This window comes from Somniosus microcephalus, chromosome 3 (genome assembly GCF_052327205.1).
Source record: "Somniosus microcephalus isolate GS21.2 chromosome 3, FLI_Smic_1.0, whole genome shotgun sequence".
Taxonomy (NCBI): domain Eukaryota; kingdom Metazoa; phylum Chordata; class Chondrichthyes; order Squaliformes; family Somniosidae; genus Somniosus; species Somniosus microcephalus.
Genome location: NC_140989.1, coordinates 214367609 through 214391026, shown reverse-complemented (window position 1 = coordinate 214391026; position 23418 = coordinate 214367609). Strand labels below are relative to the sequence as shown.

Sequence of the window (23418 nt, the reverse complement as noted above, 5' to 3'; positions counted from 1 at the left end):
TTTCTCCTCTAATCTGCACCCCTCTTGAAGCCACTGACTTATAGGATCGTAGAAATTACAGCGCACAAGGAGGCCATTCAGCCCGTCATGCCTATGCCTATTCTTTAAATCTTTTGGCAATTCCCTTTTAAATGCTGCTATAGTCTCTGCATCAATAGCAACTTGTGGTAAAGCATTCCCTGTTCAAATTACAAATTACAATTACAAAGGCAGGAATTAAGCGTGCTGACTATTTCAGGCAGTTCTTTGCACCTTGTTAACCCCCTGTACAGTATTTATCGATGGGAGATGTTCAGTTTTTATCCCTGATGAGGACTCCAGGAAGCGGAGGTGCTGCCATGTATCTCTCCCACGATTCTCTCTTTGCTGGCAACTTGCATTTTCCATTGGCGCTTCTCTAGGTCCAGCAAAACCTCAATTTGAAAATTCTCATTCTTGTGTTCAAACCCCTCTCTGACTCTGTAACCTCAAGCCCTACAACCCTCCAAGATGTCTGCGCTCCTCCAATTCTGGCCTCTTGCGCATCCCCAATTTTCAGCACTCCACCATTGGTGACCGTGCCTTCAGCTCTGGAATTCCCTCCCTAAACCTCTCTGCCTCTCCTTCTTTAGGACATTCCTTAAAACCTACCTCTTTGACCAAGTTTTTGGTCATTTGTCCTAATATCTCATGTGGCTTGGTGTCAAATTTTGTCTGATAATGTTCCTGTGAAACGGATTGGGACATTTTATGATGTTAAATGTGCTATATAAATGCAAGTTGTTGTTACAAATATACGTTGTGATTTAATATACTGTTACCATCAATATATTCCACTATGCCACTTAAAGCAAAATCAAATTTAAAGCAGTTACGTATTATACATACACTTAACATACACACTCCTCAGTAAATCTAATAATTGAGCTTTTGAGTCATAACCATTACACTAAACATTTCAGCTCTTCAGTGGACTGTTTTAATTTGCTTTCTATGCTAGGGAAATTCACGGGACTGCGTGGTGCAATGGTTAGACACTGGTTCTTCACCTCAGGGATTTGACTTCAAAGCCACCCCGGATTGATGGAATCAACATCTCCTCTGTCTGTTGGACTTAAATCTCCTATGTGAAATGAATCTGAATTCTATTCCTGTTTCATTTGGTCTCATTGCGTAAAACTGCCCTTGTTTCAGCACTAGAAAAAAAGCAAAATACTGCAGAAATCTGAAATAAAAACAGAAAATGCTGGAAACACTCAGCAGGTCAGGCAGCATCTGTGAAGAGAGAAACAGAGTTAGCGTTTCAAGTCGATGACCTTTCATCAGAACTGAAAGAAGTTAGAAATTTAACAGTTTATAAGCAAGTACAGAGCCTGGGGGAAACTGTTAAATCTGTAACTTCTTCCAGTTCTGATGAAAGGTCATCCACCCGAAACGTTAACTCGGTTTCTCTCTTCACAGATGCTGCCTGACCTGCTGAATGTAACAACTACAACAACTTGTATTTATATAGCGCCTTTAACGTAGTAAAACGTCCCAAGGCGCTGTACAGTAGTATTTCAAGACAGAAAATTTGACACTGATCCATATAAGGAGAAATTAGGGCAGGTGACCAAAAGCTTGGTCAAAGAGGTAGGTTTTAAGGTGCATCTTAAAAGGAGGAAAGAGAGCTAACGAGGCGGACAGGTTTAGGCAGGGAATTCCAGACTTAGGGCCTAGGCAACAGAAGGCACGGCCACCAAAGGTTGAGCGATTATAATCAGGGATGCTCAAGAGGACAGAATTAGAGAAGCGCAGATATCTCGGGGGGGTTGTGGGGCTGAAGGAGATTACAGAGATAGGGAGGGGCGAGGCCATAGAGGGATTTGAACAAAAGGGTGAGAATTTTGAAATCACGGCGCTGCTTAACCGGGAGTCAATGTAGGTCAGTGAGCACAGGGGTGATGGGCAAACGGGACTTGGTGCGAGTTAGGACACGGGCAGCCAAGTTTTGGATGACCTCAAGTTTACGTAGGGTGGAATGTGGGAGGCCAGCCAGGAGTGCATTGGAGTAGTCAAGTCTAGAGGTAACAAAGGCATGGATGAGGGTTTCAGCAGCGGATGAGCTGAGGCAAGGGCGGAGACGGGCGATGTTACGGAGGTGGAAGTAGGCAGTCTTTGTTATGCTGCGGATGTGTGGTCGGAAACTCATTTCAAGGTCAAATATGACACCAAAGTTGCAACAGTGTGGTTCAGCCTCAGACAGATGTTAGGGAGAGGGATGTAGTCAGTGGCTAGGGAACGGAGTTTGTGGCGGGGACTGAAAACAATGGCTTTGGTCTTCCCAATATTTAATTGGAGAAAATTTTTGCTCATTCAGAACTGTAGGTCGGACAAGCAGTCTGACAATTTAGACACAGTGAAGAGGTCGAAAGAAGAGGTAATGATGAAGAGGTAGTGATGTAGAGCTGGGTGTCGTCAACGTACATGTGGAAACTGATGCTGTGTTTTCGGATGATGTCGCCAAGGGGCAACATGTAGATGAGAAATAGGAGGGGGCCAAGGATAGATCCTTGGGGAACACCAGAGGTAATGATGTGGGAGCTGGAAGAGAAGCCGTTACAGGTGATTCTCTGGTTACGATTAGATAGATAAGAATGGAACCAGGTGAGTGCAGTCCCACCCAGCTGGATGACGGTGGAGAAGCGTTGGAGAAGGATGGAGTCAACTGTGTCAAAGGCTGCAGACATGTCGAGGAGGGATAGTTTACCCTTGTCAAAGTCACAAAGGATGTCATGTGTGACTTTGATGAGAGCCGTTTCGGTACTGTGGCAAGGGCGGAAACCTGATTAGAGGGATTCAAACATGGAATTGCGGGAAAGATGGGCACAGATTTGGGAGGCGACAACACGTTGCAGGACTTGAGAGGAAAGGGAGGTTGGAGATGGGGCGGTAGCTTGCAAGGACGGAGGGATCAAGGGTTTTTTTGAGGAGAGGGGTGATGACGGCAGATTTGAGGGAGAGGGGGACAGTACCTGAGGAGAGAGAACCGTTAACAACATCGTTTCCAGCATTTCTGTTTTTATTTCTTGTTTCAGCCAGAGGATGGCTAAAGTGACAAGTGGAACAATGACACACTGGTACAACAGGGGCAATCCTCTGAGTGTGGGGCTGAAGCACATTGCCAGGGTACAACTTTACTCTAACCATACAATAGCTGACCTGCCAGTTAAAACATTAATTTTCCCATTTTTTTCATCAAACATTTTTGAATTCAGATTATAAGCACATCTAGGTGAAGACTTGAGATTCACCACAAATCTGAAATATGATCTCAAAAATGGCATACAAGTACAGACTTGTAATGTTGCAGCTACAATAATAGGAAATTATTATTAGCCCAGTGATTTCTGGAGTTTTATTATACATTTACACAATCCCTTTATTCTGATCTCAGGGGACAAGCCATGAAAGGAAACTATACACATCAGATCAGCCTACAGGCACTAAACTAAAAGCTTTTTATCACACTGAAGGTGGATCTGAGAGCTGGAGGTTGCTAAGGGAACTGGGAGAAATAGGTTAGAAATGGAGAGTCTGTTCACATTATACTGTACACAGGACAAAGTCTGAAAAACAATCAAATCAATTACCACTTTCCCTGTGAAACTTTCTGAATCCCACTCACTATCACATATGCTTTTAAATCACGTTCTCAAACCACTGCCTTTAGTTCAGGTTTCAAACCGTGACAAACAGCTTCATCAGTGCATGGGGTGGGGGGAAGCGTTTCTCAGCAGCTTACCTTTGTGTGTACTGTAGAGAGCAGCAAAGGTCACCACGAAGAAGGTGGTGGAATACTTCCCGGCATTGACCAGATGAGGGAACGCCCGCTTGGTGTCTCGGTAGCGACGCAGGCACTGGGTGAAGCGCACCCACGCGGGCAGACACTGGATGATGGCTCTTACTCCATAGGAGTAGCTGTGGCACACGGGATCGCCTGGAACAAGCAGAAGGGAAAGAGTGTCAGTAACTGCGATGGTGTAAACATCAGGCCTCCGAAATGTTTCAATGTCCTGTATCAGTCTGCCCTTCCCCCTTCAGTCTGTCAAAGGACTGTTTACAAATCAGCCGTTCTCCCCATTTATATTTTGACCAGAGTGCCAGTACAACAGCAAAGTGTGGCCAGGTTAAACAAAGACATTTTAAATCTGCAGTGACAGCTCCCTCTTATCATACAGATCACCACTGCATTGCTGCAGCAGCCAATCTCAACACTGAGTTGCCATAACTACATAAATGCTTGAACTCGAGATACGCACAATGGCTTTAATTGGTTCTTAAACGCCTGGGGACGTCTTACAGAAACGGAACAGCTAATCCAACCGGAGAAGAACCTGATAATAGTTTGTTTGTACCAAGTATGCAAGTCTTCCAGTCATAACCAGCTGCTCGTGCCAGCTGAAGGAGACTAGCACCACCCAGTCTACACCACTGTCCAACATTGCTTGACCGTCAGATCAATAAATAATCAAGTACAGTCTAATCACGTTGTTGTTAAATGGTTTTGTATAACTCCTTAAAATAGGTGTCACTAAAGCTTAAAAGGGTCAGGATAGGTTTACAACTGGAATGACGTCAGCCACAATAGGAGTTAGCAACAAATGAGTCAACAAAGATACAAGAGGATGATAACAGCACTAACTGTGAGACCTAGAGGGAAAGAACACCATAACCACCCAAAAACGCTGTGTCACGCTGGGGTATGGTTCCACGGGCACCCACAGCCCTCTGGCCTTTTGCCCAAGTGGCCATGCTCCATGTGAGCTTCGATTTTATGGATGTCACAACATTAATACTTGGCGAGTTTAGCAGTCTTCAAAATGGCATGGTTTGCTCAGGCTTGCGGGGTCAAGGGGTTTCTGGTTCCAGAGCCAACCTACATGGAGGCTGGCTCCACCAAAACATTCATAACACAGCGTGCGTTGGTCATTTTCCTGAGACCCACAGCCCAACAAAAAAAAATCATAGCGAGTACAGAGCACGTATTTTAAGTGGATAATGCAAATGGAATAGGATAGCTAATGCTTACATCCAAAATCAATTTTCAGTATTCCTCATAATAGACAGTTGAAGATCTTCTAGACGCACTCTGCAATCTGACCACATATGTAATTATGTAAATTCCCTTGGCTCCCACAATTCTGAACAGATTACGCTTAACAACAGTAAAATAAACTAAGCGTGAAATAACTATGTGTTGATGACATTTACATATCAAAATATAGGTCGAACCAAGTTAAATTTACATTTGCCCTTGCAATTCACAAACCCTTTCATTTGAAACTGTAATAGAATTATTGGAAGTGCTCGCTCAAAATTTCTTTCTAATGCACTGCAAAGATCAATTAATTTGCTAAAGCTGCATTTCTTTTCAGCTTCATGGAATCATCCCTTTTCCAGCACAAAGAATTGCCTGCTTCTTACAGAAGGCAAATGCTTGTAGCTCCGAGGCACATTATGGGTGAGCACCGCCAACAGTCACCAGTTCCATATTGTTTCAATGGGATAGCAACGTGTTTTGAAAGCAGGGGCTCACCTGATACTTTAAAGACTTCGGGAAAAAAAACTAGTACTCCGATGTTCTCCCCATCTCTCCTAAAGGTGCTGATCGTGCTGGGGTGTAGTTGTATGGGTATCTGTAGCACCTCAACCAAATAGTCATGCTTCACATGTGAGTACCAAATAGGCTATTCAACTATGTATAGCGTCACATTCAAGCTTACTTTTATTCTCACTCAACAAATTGTGCATTTTCAAGCAGGGGCCACTGGCTATTAATCAACGGTGGGAACCCTGGCTGCTTCCTGACTCTACTCATGTCATCCCAGTTGAGATCAGCTAAGTCAGTATAGGCCAGGAATCAAACCTGGGACTTTGCTTGTTTTAGTAGCTCAAAATCACATCACACAGTTCACCTAACCACTAAGAACAGGAGTGGGCCATTCAGCCCTTCAAGCCTGTTCCGCCATTCAATCAGATCATGGCTGATCTGTACTTCGATACCATTTACCTGTCTTGGCTCCATATCCCTCGATACCCTTGCCTAACAAAAATCTGTCGATCTTGGTCTTGAAAATTTTAATTGACCCAGCATCCACAGCCTTTCAGAGGAGAAAATTCCACATTTCTACCACTCTATCCATAAAAAAGTGATCTCAAACCTGAATGGCCTAGCTCTAATTTTAAGATTGTGGTCCCCTTATTCTGGATTTCCCCACCAGAAGAAATAGTTTCTCTGTATCTGCCCTACTGAATCGTTTTATCATTTTAAACACCTCAATCAGATCACCCCTGAAATTTTTAAACTCAAGAGAGTACAAACCACGTTTATGAAACTTGTCCTCATAATTTAATTCTTTAAGCCCTGGTAGCAAATTCTGATTAATCTGCGCTGTATCCCCTCCAAGTCCAATATATCCTTCATGAGGTGCGGTGCCCAGAACTGAACGCAGTGTCCAGATGCGGTCTCACCAAGGTGTTAGAGGTGCCTCAAAAAGATATATTTTTTTGTTGAAAGTTCTGAAGCTGATTGCAGTCTCGGACCGCCAGCTTCTACCAGTAAGTTTGCGCTGATGTTCACTTTAGATGCGGGTAAGATGAGCCAGAAATCGCACTGATATGGAGCCCCACTGTGGCTATTCAACACAATAGATTACCTTGAGAATTGAGTAGTCCCTCATTCATGCTCCAGTTCAGTTCAAAGCTATAAAAGCAGATCATGTACTCCAGGTCCATCAGGATCGTGGCCAAGCTGTTCAACTGGTCGGCCAGCCAAAAATCTGCAAACTCTACCTTGTGGAATGGAGCGGTGAAGACTCTGAACTATGGGGACAACAGAAAAAGATGCCAATCAGCAACAGTTTACAGGTACAGCCTCCTCTCCCCCTTCACCATACTACCCTTTCACGTAGCACTGCCTCGGTCACTATGCTGCCACTGGTTGGATCTGAAAACATCCTATGATTGTCGAGTAATCTCAGTCATGTTGTTATGTGTAGTAACAAAAAAAAAAATCAAATGAAAAATATAGGCCATTAGAAAGGACAGCAAAGACAAGCAATTAAATAGGTGAGAATGCCCTTGGAGTAGAGGTGAGGTGCTTTTCTCTGAAATTAAGAAAATCCCATTCTGGGAACGTTCGGATAACAGAGAATATTTGGGCGTCCAAGAGAAGGGCATTCAAAGGCAGGAATATCGGGGACTTCCGGCCTTTGGTGACTAACAGAAGTTTCAGATGACTGGTCAATTGGAGTCACTTTTCAACACACCATCTATTCCTTTTCTAAAATCAGCAGATCGATACTTAGCTCACATACAATGAATAGGGTTTGCGAATCTGCGTAACTGGCTTTTACATTGCAACCTCCCCCACATCACTCTTGAGCAAGTCACAGGTAGAATGGTTCAGTTCACCCATGGAATATAAACTGATACAGCATAGGAGAATTGGGTGGCACAGTGCCCTTTCAGACCCGGAGCCTGAGTTCAAATCCAGTCCAACTAGAAAGTTTCCTCTCTCTGTTGGCTCCAACTTTGGGCATATTTCCTACTTGAAATTGGCAAAATCACCCATACAGAGATGACTGGTGTGGGAAATGGAACTACCACAACGTAGGGCGCAGTCGGAAGATGCTATGCTGAGGCTAGAGGTTGAGGCAGGTTAATCAGATAAGAGCGGAGGATGCTTCATAGAAACATAGAAGATAGGAGAAGGAGTAGGCCATTCGGCCCCTCGAGCCTGCTCCGCCATTCAATGAGATCATGGCTGATCATCCAAATTCAGTACCCTGTCCCTGCCTTCTCTCCATATCCCTTGGTCCCTTTAGCCTTAAGAAATATATCTAACTCCTTCTTGAATATATTTAATGAATTGGCCTCTACTGCCTTCTTTGGTAGAGAATTCCACAGGTTCACCACTCTCTGGGTGAAGAAATTCCTCCTCATCTCTGTCCTAAATGGGGGCATTATCCTTAGACTGTGACCCCTGGTTCTGGACTCCCCGACCATCGGGAACATCCTTCCAGCATCTAGTCTGTCTAGTCCAGTTAGAATTTTGTAAGTTTCGATGAGATCTCCTCTCATTCTTCTAAACTCCAGCGAGTACAAGCCCAATCGACCCAATCTCTCCTCATACTTCATTCCTGCCATCCCAGGTATCAGCCTGGTGAATCTTCGCTGCACTCCTTCCATGGCAAGAACATCCTTCCTCAGATAAGGTGACCAAAACTGCACACAATACTCAAGATGTGGCCTCACCAAGGCCCTGTACAACTGCAGCAAGACATCCTTGTTCCTGTACTCAAATCCTCTCGCTACGAAGGCCAACATACCATTTGCCTTCTTAACCGCCTGCTGCACCTGCATGCTTACTTTCAGCGACTGGTGCACAAGGACGCCCAGGTCTCATTGCACTTCCCCTTCTCCCAATCTATTGCCATTTAGATAATAATCTGCCTTCCTGTTTTTGACACCAAAGTGGATAACCTCACATTTATCCACGTTATATTGCATCTGCCATGCTTTTGCCCAATCACCCAACCTGTCCAAATCATACTGGAGTTTCTCGGCATCCTCCTCACAGCACACACGCCCACCCAGCTTTGTGTCGTCTGCAAACTTGGAGATATTACATCTAGTTCCCTCGTCCAGATCATTAATATATATTGTGAATAGCTGGGGTCCAAGGACTGATCCCTGCGGTACCCTACTAGTCACTGCCTGCCACTCGGAAAAAGAGCCGTTTATTCCAACTCTTTGCTTTCTGTCTGCCAACCAGTTCTCTATCCAAGTCAATACCTTGCCCCCAATCCCATGTGCCTTAATTTTACACGCTAATCTCTTATGCGGGACCTTATCGAAAGCCTTTTGAAAATCCAAATACACCACATCCACTGGTTCTCCCTTATCTATTTTACCAGTTACATCCTCAAAAAATTCCAGTAGATTAGTCAAGCACAATTTACCTTTTGTAAAGCCATGTTGACTTTGTCCGATCCGGTCACTTTTTTCCAAGTGCTCTGCTATTACATCCTTTATAATGGACTCTAGCATTTTCCCCACTACCGATGTCAGTAATTCCCTGTTTTCTCTCTACCTTTTTTGAACATTGGGGTAACATTAGCTACCCGCCAATCCATGGGTACTGTTCCAGAGTCTATAGAATTCATTCTGCAGATGCCCTGTGCTATAGCTGGGAGTCTGTATTTAAAGAGCTGTATTGTCCCAGGAGCAAGTTGACATTCATTTTCTTTTTTTTTTTTAAAAACAATTTCCCCCCCCTCCACTTGTGAAGACATTGACTCCTTGCTGGCCACTTTTGCACAGATGCCCATTAACCAATTGTACCTTGTCCAAGTACCCATTATTCCTGTATAATCCGTGATCGTGAGTGCTGGCAGGGGAACCCTGTCCTCCACTACATCCACTTTCAAGCAGATCAACAATGGGAAACCTGGCCAATTGGCACCTCTTGAATTGCAAAACCTCCAGCGCAGTCCCAGCTGAGAGTAGGTAACTAAGCATAGACCACAGATCAAAGCTGGGTCCTTTCTGGTTTACATGGCTCAGCGACTGGATGAGGTCACTGAGCTATTGGTGGGGTGGAAAATGCACCGCTTCTTAAATGTTCATTTCTGGCAAATTGTAGGTGGTTTGTGATTCAGTTAAAAAGCTAAAATCTCTTTAAGTAGATGATTTTAACTGAAGGTTTCAGAGTTCTAAAAAAAGACAACTTAAAATAGTGTATTTTTGTGTGAAATGTTAAGAACTGAAATGATGTCATGCCAGTGAAAGCACCACTTTATACTTCCCTGACCGGATATCCCTTTGGGGCGGAATCTGTGGCATGGGTTTGACTGAGAGCTCTGATGAATCATATATAGTCTTATTGACCAGTGGAGATATGGGTTCTGTTAAACCTCCAGCTGCACATAAGGAGTGCAATGGTTAAAGGAGTAATTTCTAAATTTTCGTATGAGGTTTACCATTTATTCCTTCAGATTATTTGTGCTCGTCTATGACATTCCTCGAGAGCCCTGTTAAATCTCATTTAAATATTGCTTGTCCCTTTAAAATAACCCGTGTTTATGGAGCACCTTTCAAAGTCCTCAGAACGTCCTGAAGCACTTCACAGCCAATGAATTATGTTTGAAGTGTATTCACTTAGGCAGGCAAACATGGCAAATAATTGATGCACAGCAAGATCCCACATACCGCAATGCGATAAATGACCAATTAAACTGCTTTTTTTTATTAATGTTGGTTGAGGAACAAATACTGGCCAGGACACCAGGGAGAACTCTCCTGCTCTTCTTCGAATAGCGCTATGGGGTCTTTTACATCCACCTGTGAGGGCAGGCCAGGCTTCGGTTTGACATCTCATCCGAAAGACGGCACCTCTGACAGTATAATATTCCCTCAGTACTGCACTGGAGTGTCAGGCAAGATTATGCGCTCCAGCTTCTGGAGCGGGACTCGAACCCATAACCTTCTGACTGAGAGGCGAGAGTGCAACCACTGAGCCACTCCTGACATGTGATGTTGCAGAGGCCCTATTTGTTTAAATATATTTATTAAGTACAGGCATATATATCTGAAATAACATATAGCACTGACAAAACATGAAGATAGCCCTTATGTACGGATGATTTCTAATAGAGTTGATGGTAGGAACTGTTAAAATACACTGTTTCTGAAGAATACCATGCAAGTATTTTATGACTACAATGCTTCTAACAGTGCTCTTACCTAATCTCTCAAAAAGTTTATAGTAAACCACAGCTACAGTAAATCCTGCCTAATTCAAGCCCTTCCATTCTATATTTGCTTTGTCAGCTCTGCTCCCCCACACCCTTGTTCCACTGACATGCATTCACTCATTGGGGTACGGTTCTACCTGAAAGTAACAGAGAACGGAGATGGAGAGCTAAAACGGCAAGACATTACGCAATGGCATACACCTTTCGCTCATCTATATATATAAATAAAAGGATACATCTGTCTGTCATTCCGTCTGTCTGTCTGTCTGTATTGAATTAACTCGAAAGTTATAGAGCGTACCTACACATGTGTTACGTCGAAAGAAAGCTGACGATTCCAGAACCGTCCTAAGCATATTTACGTTTCGGCCAGACAAAAATTGCACCCGCGGTATCCAAAAAACGTTCAACATTCCGCTCATTATCCGCTCATTAGCATCGAGTGATGTCGAGGTCGACCAATCGTACGGCAGGTTCCTGGCGCGTGCGGGCCCTCCTACGGTCGAGTGACGGGACGATTGACCAATCCTACGCTTCGGTGACCTGACGGTCCACCAATCGGTGCATGTGTGGGCGGGCCTTATCGTTCTGAACCGAGGTGGGTCGCTGCCATCTTGATTCCAAACTTTTCCTTTCTTTTTCCCACTTTCTGCGTGTTTCTTTTCAAATCTACATTTCCAGCAAAAAAAAAGTTGCTTTTAAAAGACAAATTGTTTTTTTAAAAAAGTTAATTAATTTGTAAATCTTTTGTCTAACCTCTATAATTTTCCTACCTTTCACCGTTTTTCCAGGCCTCAAAGCGTGGGCGTCTGTTGACCAGCCACGCCCGAGCTAGGCGCCTCCCGTCGCGATCGACAAAAGGCCAGCGATCGCCGCCATCTTTGTGAAGGCTGGAGGGGGCAGGCCTGAGCTGAGCGTCGCCACTGCCGCCATCTTAGTAAAGGCGGGCGGGAGTCAGCGGCCGCGTCATCTTCTGCCCGGAGCGCGACTTGAGTCCGGCCGGGCCTCACGCGGTAGGTTGCGCCGCGGCGGCGTCTCTGGTCTTGAAGCCAGCTCGGGCGGGGACATCGGGAGATCGCGGGGGCGGGAGATCGGGGACTCCCCCTCTTCTCCCCCCTCCCTTCCCCGTCTCTCTTCCACCCAGTCGCTCTCTCTCTTCCCCCCCAGTCGCGCGCTCTCTCTCTTCCAACAACATGCCCTCGAAAAAGCCTCGGCACCGCCGGGCACTCCAGCTAGTCTACATATATAAAAGGATACTTCTGTCTGTCTGTCATTCCGTCTGTCTGTCTGTATTGAATAAACTCGAAAGTTATAGAGCGTACCTACACGTGTGTTACATCGAAAGAAAGCCGACGATTCCAGAACCGTCCTAAGCGTATTTACGTTTCGGCCAGACAAAAATTGCGCCCGCGGTATCCAAAAAACGTTCAACATTCCGCTCATTATCCGCTCATTAGCATCGAGTGACATCGAGGTCGACCAACCGTACGGCGGGTTCCTGGCGCTTGCGGGCGGGCCCTCCTACGGTCGAGTGACGGGACGATTGACCAATCCTACGCTTCGGTGACCTGACGGTCCACCAATTGGTGCGTGTGTGGGCGGGCCTTATCTTTCTGAACCGAGGTGAGTCGCCGCCATCTTGATTCCAAACTTTTCCTTTCTTTTTCCCGCTTTCTGCGTGTTTCTTTTCAAATCTACATTTCCAGCAAAAAAAAAGTTGCTTTTAAAAGACAAATTGTTTTTTTAAAAAAGTTCATTAATTTGTAAATCTTTTGTCTAACCTCTATAATTTTCCTACCTTTCACCGTTTTTCCAGGCCTCAAAGCCTGGGCGTCTGTTGACCAGCCACGCCCGAGCTAGGCGCCTCCCGTCGTGATCAACAAAAGGCCAGCGATCGCCACCATCTTTGTGAAGGCTGGAGGGGGCGGGCCTGAGCCGAGCGTCGCCACCACCGCCATCTTAGTAAAGGCGGGCAGGGCGGGAGTCAGCGCCCGCGTCATCTTCCGCCCGGAGCGCGACTTGAGTCCAGCTGGGACTCACGCGGTAGGTTGCGCGGCGGCGTCTCTCTGGTCTTGAAGCCGGCTCGGGCGGGGGGGCGGGGCTCGGGAAGGCGGAGCTCGGGAGGGCGCGCACGCGGGGCTCGGGAGAGCACAGCGGGAGGGCGGGGCTCCAGAGGCCGGTGCTCGGGAAGGCGGAGCTCGGGAGGGCGCGCGCGCGGGGCTCGGGAGAGCGCAGCGGGAGGGCGGGGCTCCGGAGATCATGGGGGGGGGGGGCGCGAGCCTCGGGAGATCGGGGGGGGGGCTCGGGAGATCGGGCCTCGGGAGATCGGTGCTCGGGAGGGCGGGGCTCGGGACATCGGGGGGCGGCGCTCGGGAGGGCGGGGCTCGGGACAGGGGCTCGGGGACTCCCCCCCCTCCCCCTTCCCTTTCTCCCTCCCCCATCCCTCCCTCCCCCTTCCCTTCTCCCCCCTCCTTCCCCCCTCTTCCCCCCAGTCGCTCTCTCTTCCCCCCAGTCGCTCTCTCTCTTCCCCCCAGTCGCGCTCTCTCTTCCCCCCAGTCGCGCTCTCTCTTCCCCCCCAGTCGCGCTCTCTCTTCCCCCCAGTCGCGCTCTCTCTCTCTCTTCCAATAACAACATGCCCTCGAAAAAGCCTCGGCACCGCCGGGCACTCCAGCTAGTGTATCATAATATAGTGTTACCAGGATTTTGTGACAATAAATTAGTAGGTAACACATCAAGAGTTTCAGCAATATATGCCATAGATTAGCTGCTATATTTAATTAAACTGCAGAGTTCGAAATGGAATGTCTTAACTGAATACCAAGAACGGTGACTGTGAGTTGGTGGATATACTTGGACGCTGTGACGGTTCATTAGTTGATCCAAATGCATTACTACATGAATGGTTGGATGCCAACTACTTTGTTTTTACACCAAATGTCAGGACAAGAGTTTCTTCAAAAACAAAACCTCATGCGCTCCCCTGAGGTGTCAAAGATTACACTCCTGTGAAACGCCTTGGGATGTTTTACTATGTTAAAGGCGCTATATAAATACAAGTTGTTGATGGCTCAAAGAGTTTATCCAGCGAGTCACTGGGCCATATAGACAATAAGGATCCATGCTTCAGCCTTTGATCAGTGTTATCCGAGCTCAGGAGGCTTCTGTAGCTCTGGACCAGGGGATGGTGGATGGGAGGTGCGGGTGGGGGTTAGCCTTAGTTCCCACTCCTGATCACTAGCCACTGTCTCCTCCCCCTTGCTGACATTATGCGTGTGCTCACATTGGGTAAGGAGTGGATTTAGGTCAGCTGTGACACCAACACCCAATGTCAAGGTTCTCCCATGAACGATGGCCACTAGGACCAGGAAGCAGACGATGAATCTGTATCCTAACGATGAGTCAATGCCTTCAGCAGAGGAGACAGCAAAGAACTGGGAGAGAGAAAAACCAGAAAAATGACAGCTCTTTGGAACTGCTATTCAATAACTGTTTACTTCAGTGGAAAAATAACATTACTTCAACACTACAACGATGGTTCAATTGTTTAGACGTTTGTTCCTCTCCGTGGTAATTTATCGCTGGCTAAATATATTACTGAAGCACATAGAAATGCTCATCAGCTTTTGTGGAATTTGTGCTGTTTTAGCAAGGTACAGTGCATTCAATTCCTGCAATTACTGGCCTGTCAATCAGCTGCCATTGTTTGTAAATGTGCATTATTACACTTGATTAGAAATTCTGCACTCAGCCAGCTGCCACAGTGGCCTTTCAGAAAACCAATTACAAAACATACTCAATTCCTTTTATATCCCTTCAGCACATCCCTTTTCACCACAGCATCGACGAGGACTATCTTCTGTAAATGTATTATGGATTATTGACATCTGCAGTTCCTGATCAAAATGGATAATCCCACAATGGACGGCCAAAAGCAATGTAATTTCTCAGGCTTAAAGCCCAACCTATTGGAACTAAGGTTAATGCTGGGGTTGCCAGCCCTCCCAGATTGTCCCGAGTCTCCATGAATTAAAGATTAATCTCCTGGACACGGCTGCAAACAAAAAACCCGGGAGAAAAACCATAGGGGCATTAAAAAAAAAGTTGTGCATTATTTCCATTTTCTTTGAACACTTTCGTTTATTAGTTATAACAATATTGAAGTTGGGGGGACAATGGCTGTTTGACCGAGGCGGTAGGAGACAGGCGGTCATGTGAAGAAATCCCCAGGAATACGTTCAACCACAGTTGACAACCTTATTTAAAGTATGCAACGACTATTCAAAGCTGTTTTTGATAGAACAGAGGAGGTTAAGGGGTGATTTCATAGAGGCGTTGGGACACAATAGATGGAAACAGAATGTTTACAGTGGTTGAGGGGCCTAGAATAAGGGCCATTAGTTATACAGTTAAAGGCAAGCGGTTTAGGACAAAGAGCAAGAAAAACTGTTTACTACAAAGAGGGTTGAGAGGTTGTGGAATTCACTACCGGAGTCAGTGATTGAAGCAGAGGCCATGTCAACTTTTAAGAATAGGTTAGATAGGTGGTTGAAGGAAAGGAGATAGAGAGATGTGGGAACATGGCAGGCACATGGGATTACCCCAGAGAGCTGTGGAGGCTCAGTCATTGAGTATATTCAAGACAGAGATTGATAGATTTTTGGATATTAAGGGAATCAAGGGATATGGGGATAATGCAGGAAAGTGGAGTTGAGGTAGAAGATCAGTCATGATCTTATTGAATGGCGGAGCAGGCTCGAAGGGCCAAATGGCCTACACCTGTTCTTATTTCTTATGTTCTTATTAGGACCACCGCTCATGTGGAGGATAAACTCCAACACCATGAGCTGGTGTAATCACTCAGGCATGATTAGTGCGCTACTGGGACAGATCACCATTGTCAACAACACAGGTAATTCCTACCAGTGGCATCATTCTCATGCGTGAGCCTTGATGGCAAGTATCAGTAGGCTAAATCAACAATGGAGGGCACCACAGCCTAATCCTGTCCTCATTCATTAACCACATACATATAAAAACATAAGAAATAGGAGCAGGAGTAGGCCATACAGCCCCTCGAGCCTGCTCCGCCATTCAATAAAATCATGGCTGATCATCAACCTCAACTCCACTTTCCCGCCCGATCTCCATATCCCTCGATTCCCCTAGTGTCCAAAAATCTATCGATCTCAGCCATGGATAATTTCAAAGACTCAGCATTCACAGCCCTCTGGGGTGAGGATTCCAAAGATTCACAACCCTCTGAGTGAAGAAATTCCTCTTCATCTCAGTCTTAAATGGTCGTCCCCTTATCCTGAGACTATGCCCCCTAGTTCTAGACACTCCAGCCAGCATCTATCCTGTCAATCCCCTTCAGAATCTTGTATGTTTCAATGAGAGTATAGGCCCATTCTACACAATCTCTCATCATAGGACAGCCCTCTTATCACAGGAATCGATCTAGCGAACTTTTGTTGCACTGCCTCAAAGGCAAGTATATCCTTCCTTAGATAAGGAAACCAAAACTATGCACAGTACTCCAGGTGTGGTCTCACCAAGGACCTGTACAATTGTAGCAAGACTTCTTTACTCTTATACTCTACCCCCTTGCAATAAAAGCATTTGCCTTCCTTATTGCTTGCTGTACCTGCATGCTAGCTTTGTGTTTCTTGCACGAGGACACCCAAATCTATCTGAACACCAACATTTGAAACATAGAAGATAGGAGCAGGAGTAGGCCATTCGGCCCCTCGAGCCTGCTCCGCCATTCAATGAGATCATGGCTGATCATCCAAACTCAGTACCCTGTCCCTGCCTTCTCCCCATATCCCTTGATCCCTTTAGCCTTAAGAAATATATCTAACTCCTTCTTGAATATATTTAATGAATTGGCCTCAACTGCCTTCTGTGGCAGAGAAAGTTTCTCACCATTTAAAAAATATTCTGTTTTTCTATTCTTCCTACCAAAGTGAATAACCTCACATTTCCCTACATTATACTCCATCTGCTACCTTACTGCCCACTCACTTAGTCTATCTATATCCCTTTGCAGACTCTGTGTTCTCCTCAACACCTAGCTTTGTATCATCAGCAAACTTGGATACATTACACTCAGTCCCTTCATCTAGGTCATTAATATAGATTGTAAATAGCTGAGGCCCCAACACTGATCCTTGTGGCAACCCACTAGTTACAGCCTGCCAACCTGAAAAAGATCCGTTTATCCCTATTCTCTGTTTTCTGTCCGTTAACCAATCCTCTATCCATGCTACTATATTATCCCCAACCCCGAGCCCTAATCTTGTGTAATAACCTTTTATGTGGCTCCTTATCGAATGCCTTTTGGAAATCCAGATATACTACATCCACTGGTTCCCCTTTATCTACCCTGCTGGTTACATCCTCAAATAACTCTAATAAATTTGTCAAACAAGATTTCCCTTTCATAAAACCATGTTGACTTTGCCTAATCATGTTATGATTTTCTAAGTGCCCTGTTACCACTTCCTTAACAATGGATTCCAGCATTTTCCCGACGACTGATGTCAGGCTAACTGGCCTGTAGTGCCCTGTTTTTTCTCTCTCTCCTTTCTTGAATAGCGGTGTTACATTTGCGACCTTCCAATCCGCTGGGACCATTCTAGAATCTAGGGAATTTTGGAAGATGAAAACCAATGCATCCACTATCTCTTCAGCCACCTCTTTTAGAACTCTAGGATGTAGGCCGTCAGGTCCAGGGGATTTGTTGGCTTTTAGTCCCATTAGTTTCTCTCGTACTTTTTTTCTACTTACTGTATATTAATTACATTAAGTTCCTCACCCTCATTAGACCCTTGGTTCCCCACCATTTTTGGTATGCTTTTTGTGTCTTCTACTGTGAAGACAGATACAAAATATTTGTTTAACGTTTCTGCCATTTTCTTATTCCCCATAATAATTTCCCTGTCTTAGCCTCTAAGGGTTTCCAGCTGAGGTCACTGGATAGTAACCTGAAGCGAGAATCCTGGTTGAATCTTTAGTGTAGGGGCCCTGATGTAGTTTGTAGGACCCAACTGCTATCCTGGCTGAGATCAATATATTTAAACCTGGTACGTTCAGGGCTGCAGTGCTTAGTACTACACCAGGTGATATATTTATGTACTAGGCCATCTTCAGTGAAATTACCACAACATTTCATCTGCTTTGCAGAATCTTCTGTACACAAGGTATTTAATACACCATACATTTAAAGGGTTAGGGGGGAAAAAGTCTTGTTTGTCAGCAAAGTTGCCGGGCAGTTAACAGCCACTGGAAATGGCTGCAACGCTAATCGAGTCAAATTGGTCTGGGGGGCATGGAGATAGGTGGCGCAGCGCTCACCTTCCGTGCAATGCCGTCCTGGTGGCGTTGCTGGAGGGATCCGGGATGAAGTTTCTGTCCGGGTCCGGCGTTGGTGCTTCCCTCAGCCTCTGTGAGCAAAGCTGTGGAGCTCGCAAGGAATTGTGGGCAATGAAGAGGTCTGAGAATTAAAGGGGCCATGCACACTGAAGCAATACAAAATAAAATGCAGTGAACCAATACATTTTTCAACCCTTTCTGCCTTTTAAAAAATATTCAACATTTAAAAGAAGTTCCAAATGTGAATATTCAGCCGTTAAAGCTGAATTACCTTCCTAACCTCAACAAATGGGAAAACTGCCTCAGCACTAATACAAATGTCTCAGCAAACCAGGGAAGGGGCACCGAGGGTCTCACACACAGCACTCCAGCTTTGTCCAGGGGGTCAACACTGCAAGAGCGGCCCTCCAGAAAGAACGATGTGGGAGTACATCACTAAGGTCGTCACTGCCAGCAGTGTCACCCCACCACCTAGCTCCAGTGCCCAAAGAAGCTTCATGACCTCATACCACTGATCAAGGTCAGTGAATGCATCTTGAAAAGCCGTCTCCTACCAACTACACCACTAGCCTCACACACTGCTCAATGTACGACCTCCAATCACTCACCTACCAACAATCTACACCAATGACAAGGTACATCTCCCATTCCTAGCCTCACCTCACTCCCTTGGAGGAGACGGTATAAGTCATTCTTGGCAGGGGTATGGTTGAGCCCTTGGCCAGCGGCAGGGCTGAAAGGATTCAAGATGCTGGTATACTCGTAGGTTATCCTCCTTCTGGCATGCACTTCTTGTTTTCCGCCCTCCCATCAGCACAACTCCACCCTTGTGTCTTCCTCATTTCACACACCCAAGAAATGCAAATTGCCCAGCCAGTGAGTCAACAAGAAGAGGCAGCCTGCCCAGCCAGTGGGACCGCAGGCGGATGATTCTATCCCGGATCTTCCGGCCACAAAGGAGCTGTCAGCGCAAGGGTCGAAGCTTGCGTTGGTGACGTTAAGTCAGCGTTGCACGTCGATTGACGTCACCATGCCGCCATTCTGCCATTCTTTTTCCAGGGCGCTGCCAGTTACCGGCAGCGCAAAGGGGGAGAACAATATGGCGGCCACTGCGGAACCCGCCACCAGCTAGCGAAAGAGTGGCAACCGCCATTTTATCGCCATTTCATGGCGCTACGGAGTGTCGGTAAGGAGATGAATTTCTAGCCCTTAATGTTTTACTAAACACATTATGCAAAGTAATTACAGTCTGCATCTCACTATTACACATTATGAATCTCAGATAAGGGATTACAGGGATCCACACTGTAATGGGATTGTCTTATACAGACCAAGAATAATTGTTTATTGGACACAATTACTATTGTCCACAAAGATCGAGAAATGAGTTAAAAAATTTGGCAGAGAGAACGGGGGCAAGGGGAGTGGCTGGGAGGAAAGGGGAACAGGACAGGCGGGAGGGAGGGCAAAAATAAAAGAGGGGAACAGGACGGGAGCAAGGGACAAAAGGTGGGTGGGAGGAAAAAGGACAGACAGGAGGGAGAAAAGAGGGATGGAATAGGACGGGCGGGTAGCAGAAAAGAGGGGGAACAGGGTAGGATGAAGGGATAAAAGGGGGGTTGGGAAACAGGGCAGGAGGAAGAGAGTGGGGGACTTAGTGGGAGTTAATAAGGGTACCGAGAGAAAGGGTTGGGAGAGCGATTTGGATCGGAGAAAGGTGAGAGAATTGGAGAGACAAACAAAGGGAAGGAAAAGAGAAATGGACAGAGATAAAAGCAAGGAGGGAAAGAGTGAGAACAAGAGGGAAAGATGGGAGAGAGAAAATATGAATGTGAGTGGAGGGTGAGCGAATCAATACTGAGAAGTATGCTACAGGCAGGAACATGCAACAATCTCATTCCCTACAGACTCCCTCACAACACACACAGTAAGAAAATTTCCTATGTCTCCAGCATATATTGAAGCTTCAAATGCTGCTCCTGTCTTATTTCCTTAGGGAGCCGTATACCCTGTGGAGGACCTTGGTCTGCATTAATTTTGAATGCACATAGCCTCAGGCAATGCTAACTCCATTAAATTTAAAACATTTCTAATAAGTTAAGAAAATTAAACAAATTATGATTGCAAAGAGTCCATTTTATATCCAAAAAATGCATTAGATGGAGCAATTTTGCATTTACAATATTGAAGATTTCCCCAGGGATGCATAAACTCAGCCTCACCCTTTGATGCATGTCAAACATAACAGCACCACCAAAGAAAACCCCACACAGTGCAAAGGCCTGTTTGTGTGCCATTAAAGTGGTCACTCACTGGACCTACTGTGTTTGCGAGGCAGCGGCTTAGATCCAAGTACAGTTACTCACCAGTTAATTTGAAATGGATTATTGTAACACTGGCCCCATAGAGCACACTGTTGTGTAATCGGGGCAGGCAATTTCACTTCAAACCGCTTTTTGTTTTTAAAAATCAACTCGGTGTTACAATTTACTGTCTCTTGCAATCGTTTTCCTTTTCTGTTTTTATTTCAGATTTCCAGCAATCACAGTATTTTGCTTTTGAGTTATCCCTGGTGTCCTGGCCAATATTTATCCCTCAATCAACATAACAAAAACAGATTATCTGATCATGATCACATTGCTGTTTCTGGGAGCTTGCTGTGTGCAAATTGGCTGCCGCGTTTCCTACATTACAACAGTGATTACACTTCAAAAATAGTCCATTGGCTGTAAAGTGCTTTGGGACGTCCTGAGGTCGTGAAAGGCGCTATATAAATGCAAGTTTTTCTTTCTTTCTAGCACATGACAGCTACTTGACCATTACTGTGGCAAGCAAAATAAATGCAGCATTACAATTTTCCAGTGCATTAAACAGAGGCACATCTCGTATTTGTGTGCCGCACAGTTTTTGCAGTGATCACTGGCTCTGTTTATTAATCTTCAAATTAGTGGATGCTACTCTTCCACACAATGCAAGTTCCCTGGAATGCCACTGGATTTTAACCTAAAAGTCTAATCTTTCACAAATAGTATAAACAACATAAATTGCTCCACTTCTGGCAATTTCCAATATCTGACCCATTTGGCAAGATCAGCTGTGGTTGTGTTCGGGTTGGGATAGAAATCCCATCTCCAACACACAACTCTGTTGACATCGATTAAACTGGAGCTCACTCTGTTAGAAATACCAGCGAGAGCAGTACTTTGTCCGGGTTGGGTTCCGCAAGGATTAGAACACTGTCAAGTACTTCCCAACCCTCGGAACAAATTGATATATCCAATTATCCACATGCGCTTACAGAAGAAAATAAGAAATAGGAGCAGGAGTAGGCCATTCAGCTCCTTGAGCCTGCTCCACCATTCAATATCATAGCTGATCTTCTACCTCAACTCTACTTTCCTGCACTATCCCCATATCCATTGATTCCCTTAATATCCAAAAATCTATCGATCTCTATCTTGAATAGACTCAACGACTGAGCCTCCACAGCTCTCTGAAGTAGAGAATTCCAAAGATTCACCACCCTCTGAGCGAAGAAATTTCTCCTCAGCTCAGTCCTAAATGGCCCACCCCTTATTCTAGAATCCCCAGCCAGGGGAAACATCCTCCCTGCATCTACCCTGTCAAGTCCAGTAAGAATTTTGCATGTTTCAATGAGATCACCTCTCATTCTTCTAAACTCCAGAGATATAGGCCTAATCTATTCAATCTCTCCTCATAGGACAATCCCCCATCCCAGGAATCAGCCTGATGAACCTCCATGGCAAGTATATCCTTCCTTAGGTAAGGAGACCAAAGCTGCACACAATACTCCAGGTGTGGTCTCACCAGGGCCCTATATAATTGCAGTAAGACATTTTTACTCTTTTTTTTTTTATTTGTTTACGGGATGTAGGCGTCGCTGGCAAGGCCAGCCTTTACTGCCCATCCTTAATTGCCCTCGAGAAGGTTGTGGTGAACCGCCTTAGAGTCCTTCTTGAACCGCTGTAGTTCTGGTGGTGAAGGTACTCCCACAGTGCTGTTTGGTAGGGAGTTCCAGGATTTTCACTCAGCGACGTTGAAGGATCGGCGATATACTTCTAAGCCAGGATGGAGTGTGACTTGGAGGTGGTAGTGTTCCCATGCGCCAGCTGCCCTTGTCCTTCTAGATGGAAGAGGTCGCGGGATTGGGAGGTGCTGCCGAAGAAGCCTTGGAGAGTTGCTGCAGTGCATCTTGTAGATGGTACACACTGCAGCCACGGTACACCGGTGGTGGAGGGAGTGAATGTTTAAAGTGGTGGATGGGGTGCCAATCAAGCGGGCTGCTTGATCCTGGATGGTGTCAAGCTTCTTGAGTGTTATTGGAGCTGCACTCATGCAGGCAAGTGGAGAGTATTCCATCACACTCCTTACTTGTGCCTTGTAGATGGTGGAAAGGCTTTGAGGAGTCAGGAGGTGAGACACTCGCCGCAGAATACCTAGCCTCTGAGCTGCTCTTGTTGCCACAGTATTTATGTGGCTGATCCAGTTAAGTTTCTGGTCAATGGCGACCCCCAGGATGTTGATGGAGGGGGATTCGGCGATGGTAATGCCGTTGAATGTCAAGGGCACTGCCCTGAGGAACTCCTGCAGCAATGTCCTGGGGCTGTGATGATTGACCTTCAACCACCACAACCATCTTCCTTTGTGCTAGGTATGACTCTAGCCAGCGGAGAGTTTTCCCCCCCGATTCCCATTGACTTCAGTTTTACTAGGGCTCCTTGATGCCAGACTCGGTCAAATGCTGCCTTGATGTCAAGGACAGTCACTCTCACCTCACCTCTGCAATTCAACTCCTTTGTCCATGTTTGGACCAAGAGTGTAACGAAGTCGGGAGCGGAGTGGTCTTGGCGGAACTCAAACTGGGCATCAGTGAGCAGGTTATTGGTGAGTAAGTGCCGCTTGATAGCACTGTTGATGACACCTTCCATCACTTTGGTGATGATTGAGAGTAGACTGATGGGGCGGTAATTGGCCGGATTGGATTTGTCCTCCTTTTTGTGGACAGGACATACCTGGGCAGTTTTCCACATTGTCAGATAGATGCCAGTGTTGTAGCTGTACTGGAACAGCTTGGCTAGAGGCGCGACCAGTTCTGGAGCACAAGTCTTAAGCACGATAGCCGGGATGTTGTCAGGGCCCATAGCCTTTGCTGTATCCAGTGCGTTCAGCTGTTTCTTGATATCACGTGGAGTGAATCAAATTGGCTGAAGACTGGCTTCTGTGATGGTGGGGACCTCAGGAGTAG

At 45.8% G+C, this 23418-nt stretch overlaps 1 protein-coding gene across 2 annotated transcripts in view; it reads right to left on the bottom strand.

Moving 5' to 3' along the window:
- Positions 1 to 610: 610 nt before the first annotated feature.
- The window catches only part of LOC147121714 (solute carrier family 53 member 1-like), a 332605-nt gene continuing 309797 nt past the window's right edge, over positions 611 to 23418 (bottom strand). Inside the window, exons 9-11 of one of the 2 annotated variants that reach the window (XM_085982159.1) lie at positions 6678 to 6843; positions 3764 to 3958; positions 611 to 705 (exon numbers count right to left, since the gene is read on the bottom strand). In XM_085982159.1, the coding sequence (XP_085838285.1) occupies positions 683 to 705; positions 3764 to 3958; positions 6678 to 6843 (384 nt within the window). In that variant the 3' untranslated portion in view covers positions 611 to 682. Of the gene's footprint in view, positions 706 to 3763; positions 3959 to 5050; positions 5118 to 6677; positions 6844 to 23418 lie in introns of those variants that run through there. The other variant, XM_085982160.1, reaches the window with a different exon arrangement.